Below are 5,325 nucleotides of genomic sequence, written 5' to 3'. Positions count from 1 at the left end.
TGCGGCCATCTCACCGGGTAGGAGCAACCACTGCAGACAGCACTGGGTGAGCAGCCAGGCTCCCGTTTAAAGGTGGTGTCGTTAAACCCTCAGCGTGTTGGGTTTTTTTTTCTGGTGATGATGCTGCCAGTGCTCACAGGCTAGAGGGAGATCATCTGTACCCTGTGACTTTGAATTGCTCCTGCCTCCCCGAGGGAAGGATTATGTTCCCCGGAGCTGGGAAAGGTGAACATCCCCGACTTGTGCTCAGCATCCTCACTCCCTCCACAGCAACTGGAGACCTGAAATGGGTCTGAGATGTGGCAGTGACCTTTGGGTAAGGCTGATCTTGCTGTTAGCGCCAACCAGGGCAGGGCAGCTGAGCTGCTCATGCTGGAGGAGTGATGGCTGGGCACAGAGAGAAACCTTTCTTGTGGCTCCTGCGAGGACAGGCACAAGGTGAGGTGACAGCCCCAGCACCTGAAGACCTATTTATTCTACTAGGAGCTGCTAATGCAGTGACTCTCTTGTCTCCAGTCACCATGGGGGCAATGAGGAGCCAGCTACTAACAGGTTTTCCGGCTAGAAATCCTAATCCCACCCCAGCTTCCTATAAGCCAGGAGACCTCCTGTGCTCAGCCTCCTCTGTGGCACGCAAGGGATTCAGAGACGGATTTGGCTCCAAGAGTTCTCAGATCTCCCTACGGACAGATCATTTGAGAGAAATCCCAAAATAAATCCATGGGGAATATCTTCCACTGGCAAATGCAAATGCTCCAGCACCATGGCCCTGCTGGTACCCAAAAACTCAGCAGCTCGTAGCTGGTCTCTCCCTCAGCAGATGGCAAAGAGATACGAGCTCAGCCTGTGAAACAGGAGCAACGGGGCTACAGTGGGCAAGGGGTACACAGACCACAGACACACTCATGGACAAGGGCACTGTGCAGTCAACCAGTTAATCCCATTTATTGTTTCCAATACAAATGAAGTACTGCTCTCCAGCAATGGTCCCACCGTGTAAGGCTTTTGGTCTGTAACATCTGTCTCTGTTTACAAAATCCCTGACCTCAAAAACAACTGCCCTGTGCTGTTCTGTAATGGCACTTTGGTTATCTGGGCTTTAATGAATGACCTTTATGAACAAGGCAGAGCACATCCCTCCACAGATCAAGAAAATCCCCTCTAAATCTTCAAATCCCATTAACAAAATTATTGCACAAACAATGTGACCAAGACACACTGTCCCACCCTGCTGTCCACAGGGAAACCCAAGCAAAGCCCAGTTCCTACCGGACACCACTTAAACATCTCCCCGTTTAGGAGCCACAAATGCACGTGGCAATGCTGGTGCAGAGCAGGACAGAGATCTTCCTGAGCCTGGGGTTCCCTCCTAGTATTTATGGCATATTTCTCTGTATTGCAGCCATCTTCTGAGGGTGAGAGTGTTCAAAAGGAATTTCTACAGAATCAATATGGAATTAAATGGAAAAGAGATATCAGTTTAACACCAAAAAGAAGGAAAAGAAAACCGAAGACATGAACTGTGAACATTCAGAAGACAGAAGCTACTCTTCCCCAGCAGGCTAAGATACTTCTCAAAGGGCTTTATCTGCACTTGGCACGAGTGACTGCCAAGGAGGGAGGCCAGCAGGTTATATCCACTGCCGTCAGCACAAGATAAAGCCAAAACCTTTAAAGACAAACACCAACCTTTAACAAAACACAAAGAACAGACAACAACCTAGAGCATCTAATCAACACCCGAGAAGCTTGGAGAACCTCAACAGCCATTTGCAAAGCTTTCCAAAAAACGTTCCTCATTCTGCTCAGGAAAATCAGAGGGAAAAGGATGGCCAGCCATCCTAGATGGTGCCTAAGCCTTGCGCTTCTTCGCAGCCGGCTCCCCCTCCTTCCCCAGCCACTGCTGCAGGATGTTTGCGCTGCTTTTCTTGGGAGAAGGGCTGTGGATGAACTGACTTGTCCACCTGGGCAATTCATTTTCTTTCTTCTGAGGAGAGCCTTCCTGGGAGTTTTTTAACCAGCCCAGCATCACTTTGTTGCTTGGGGTGGCTTTGATCTCCTGGAGAGACAAAAGACAGTGGGAGAGAAGTCAGAATCACAGCGAGAGCAGGGCAGGCAGCAGACTCTGACAGCTGGTCCAGAGCAGGATGTGGAGGCTGGAGCCACGGCCCTGCCTGCGACCAGGAACATCTGTGGGAGGTTCCCCAGGCTGCTGGGAACAGGCTTCTTGTTCCAAGCCCTGTTTCACATGGAATTTGCTTCATTTGGCAGAGGAATCCTGGCACAGGGTGACAGTTTATTTCTGGAAGTGGAGGGAGGGGAATCCGTTCAAGGCTCTGCACTCCAGCATCAAGCACAGGCAAGCCCCGCAGATGCTGCTGCTGCTGCCCCTCCTGCAGCCTGGCAGCACTGTCCCTGCACAGGGATGTCACCATGGCCAAGCTCTCCCCTGACAAACCCCCACCAGCCCTCACCTTCTTGGCTCCCAGTTCAATGGGTGCAAGACACTCGGGTGTGTTGTTGCGGACGCTGTTGACAAAGGTGGACACTGGGTGGAAAACGATGTTCTCTGTGGGCTGGATGAGTTTAACTGCTTCTTGTGTTGGCACTTCAGCAAAGTCCAGCCATTTCCTGATGGCCTCGTCCCCATCCAGGATGGCTGGCATCCTAGAGGACAAGACAGTCAAAGCCAAAACCCAGCGCTGATATGGCAGAGCAGGGTGGCAAAAGCCAGGCCTGTAAGCTAGCAAGGAGCTGGCAGCTCAGGGGGAAACAGGGAAAACTGAAGCTGCAGGTTGTTCCTCTGCAGGGCAGAGCGTGGATTCACTCTGCCCAGGTAGCTGCTTTGCTGGGAGGGGTGGAGGGGTTAACTACCAGGCTCTGGTCAGGCTGAGAGTGATCCAGCTGCAGAGAGTGATGCAACTCCCACTGCCACCCGTCTGGGCACAAAGATGATGATTTATGGAAAGGGCACGAGCCAGTGACCCGAAACGAGCCAGTAATGTAGCGTTTGTCTCCGAGGGCATCAGGAGGAAGCAGGGCTCCCTGTCTGCGTGCTGCCAGACTGGCCTTTAAAGGCACAACTTACTTCCCTTGCCCCTCACTGCCCTGCAGCCCCCCTGCCAGCTCTCACTTGCCTGTGATGGATGAAGCTCACGTCCTTGGAGGCATCCACGGTGATGATGGTGTAAGTGTACAGCATTTCTCCTCCCGCCGGTGGTTCCCAACAGTCAAAAATCCCAGCCATGGTGAGCAACCTCCATCCTCTCCATTCCTCATCTCCCTCCTTCCCCTCATCCTGCAGGAGAGAGGCCCCATTGCCCTGCTCAGTGCCAACCCGTGGCCAGCCAAAGCATTTGAGACTTGCCAGTGCTGCAGGTCAATGACTCAGATCTAAGTCATGAACTGAACTAATCTGAGGGCTTTCCAGGAGCCATTCTACTAATTTGAGGTAACTCCAGGAGAGGTACCAGGAGCCTCATCTTCCCACAGGCAAGCCAGCGCCCTCCTCTCCTGCTCAACATCCCAGCCACTAGCTCAGCTGAAGGAAAGAGGAAGCAAAACTCCCAGCCCAGCTCCCTGTGAGACACATTGCCCACCCATGCAAATATCCGGCATGCGGGGAGCAGTGAGCGTGACGGCGGGGGATGCTGTGTCACCATTTACAGCCAGGGGACCGCAGTGGTGGGGACCGCTGGCCGCAGAGGGATGCCAGGGTGCTGAGCCCACCACAGAACTGAGCCCCGTTGGGAAACAGAGACCCCAGAGACAGGCACAGCTGGAGGGAAGGGGGCTTTTCCCAGGGCAGCTGGAGGGAGCAGGGGCTCAGAGCTGGGTGTGAGCGCTCGGACACGGCGAGGGATTCATGTACCACAGTGTCCTTGGTCTGGGGGAAGTAAATGAAATAGGGTTGCTTCCCCCCACTCTGCTGCTGCCACTCGTAGAAGCCATCTGCCAGGACCACGCAGCGCTTGCCCTTGAGGAGAGCACCCTGGGGGAGAGAAAGCACAAGCGATCCGTGAACAGCGGCCTTGGGCAGCCTGCGAGGGAGGAGGGGGCTGCTGGGACCACCCAGCCCATGCGTTTCCTCTCAGGGCTCCCCAGAACTGTGCCACGGGGTGCACAAATGCCACCACCCAGCGTTGTGATGGGAGATGAGCTTCACTGGCAACAAGCTTTTCAGTTCTATTTTAATGAAATCTGCCAGCTCTGCAGTACAGAGACTCATTTAGGAGGAGCCTCACCTGTGCAGCAGGCAAACAGTGGCCGGTACTCACTATGAAGGTGCTTCAGCTCTGGTTTTGCTGACTACAAGATCTCTTCAGGCTGGCCAAGAAAAGAGCATCAACTCACCTTGTAGGAGGACTTCTTCAGCATGGTATCGCTGCGGCAGTTGGAGGTATTAAACGGCATTTTGGAGGGGTCATCCTTTTTGAACCAGGAGGGAACCAGGCCCCAGCGCATGTCCATGAGGACCCGCTCGGAGGAGTCAGCATCCTTTCGAACAAGACAGAGAAACACCTCAGGTCAGAGCCACGTTGCAGGGACCACAAGCATCCCCACAGCTTGACAGAGGGGCCTCGCAGAGCCTGGTGAAAGGGGCTTCTCTCCCTGCAAGGGGGGGTGAACAGGTCAGTGTCTCTGCAGAGAGCTGAGCTGGGGCTCACAGATCCTCCAGCACCAAATCTGCCTCTGCTCTCTCAAGCCGTGCAGAAATAGCCACTAATTATAACCCTGTGCAAATTCTTAACAGCTTTCCTGTAAGAATTAATCTTTAGTAGAAAGCACAAGACTATTTTTCAGGAATAAACAACTCGGTGAGGCTTGCCCGATGCCTTCCTGGAGGAATGCACACAGTTGTTTTCCAATGGGAAGTGCCTGGACACGTGAGCTCCCCAGCTCTTATGTAAACAGTCACGTCAGGCTGGCGTTGAGGTTCTCAAAACTTTCCCCATTAAAGCGAGGATCCCACAGCGTGTCAGCCTCACCTTCATTTTAATAACGTGATTTCTGCTGACCTGCTTCACTTTCACTCCTTGTGCTTTGCATATCCTCTGCTCTTGGACAATGGAAACGGCATGTGGCTTTCACTTCTCCCCCAGCTCGCTCTCGATTTCTGCCCGCAGCTGCCAGCCCCAGGCAGTGCGTAGCTGGGGCGAGCGGGGCCCTGGGGGCATCTGCTGCCAAAGAACTGCAGCAGATACACGTATATAGCTACTATAGGTGTGTATATGCATGTGCCCTGTTTTGTGAAGTCTTCCAGAGCCTCCCACAGATGAGAAGTGGCAAAAAGGGGCACCTTACCCTGCACCCATGTCCCAATAG

The 5,325-nt window shown here is 53.4% G+C and overlaps 1 protein-coding gene across 1 annotated transcript; it reads right to left on the bottom strand.

Moving 5' to 3' along the window:
• Window positions 1-1,852: 1,852 nt before the first annotated feature.
• On the bottom strand, window positions 1,853-4,758 carry HMCES (5-hydroxymethylcytosine binding, ES cell specific; the record flags this gene model as incomplete). The annotated part of the gene is made up of 6 exons (XM_029085040.1): window positions 1,853-2,059; window positions 2,475-2,667; window positions 3,138-3,298; window positions 3,872-3,991; window positions 4,354-4,497; window positions 4,734-4,758. Coding segments are annotated over 6 exons (850 nt in total), but the record flags the coding sequence as incomplete, so codon positions are not given.
• Between the last annotated feature and the right edge of the window lie 567 nt (window positions 4,759-5,325).

The sequence above is a fragment of the Antrostomus carolinensis genome, unplaced genomic scaffold (assembly GCF_000700745.2).
Source record: "Antrostomus carolinensis isolate BGI_N321 unplaced genomic scaffold, ASM70074v2 scaffold40305, whole genome shotgun sequence".
Classification (NCBI taxonomy): domain Eukaryota; kingdom Metazoa; phylum Chordata; class Aves; order Caprimulgiformes; family Caprimulgidae; genus Antrostomus; species Antrostomus carolinensis.
The sequence above is the reverse complement of the archived record's forward strand: the minus strand, read 5'-3'. Positions and strand labels throughout refer to the sequence as shown.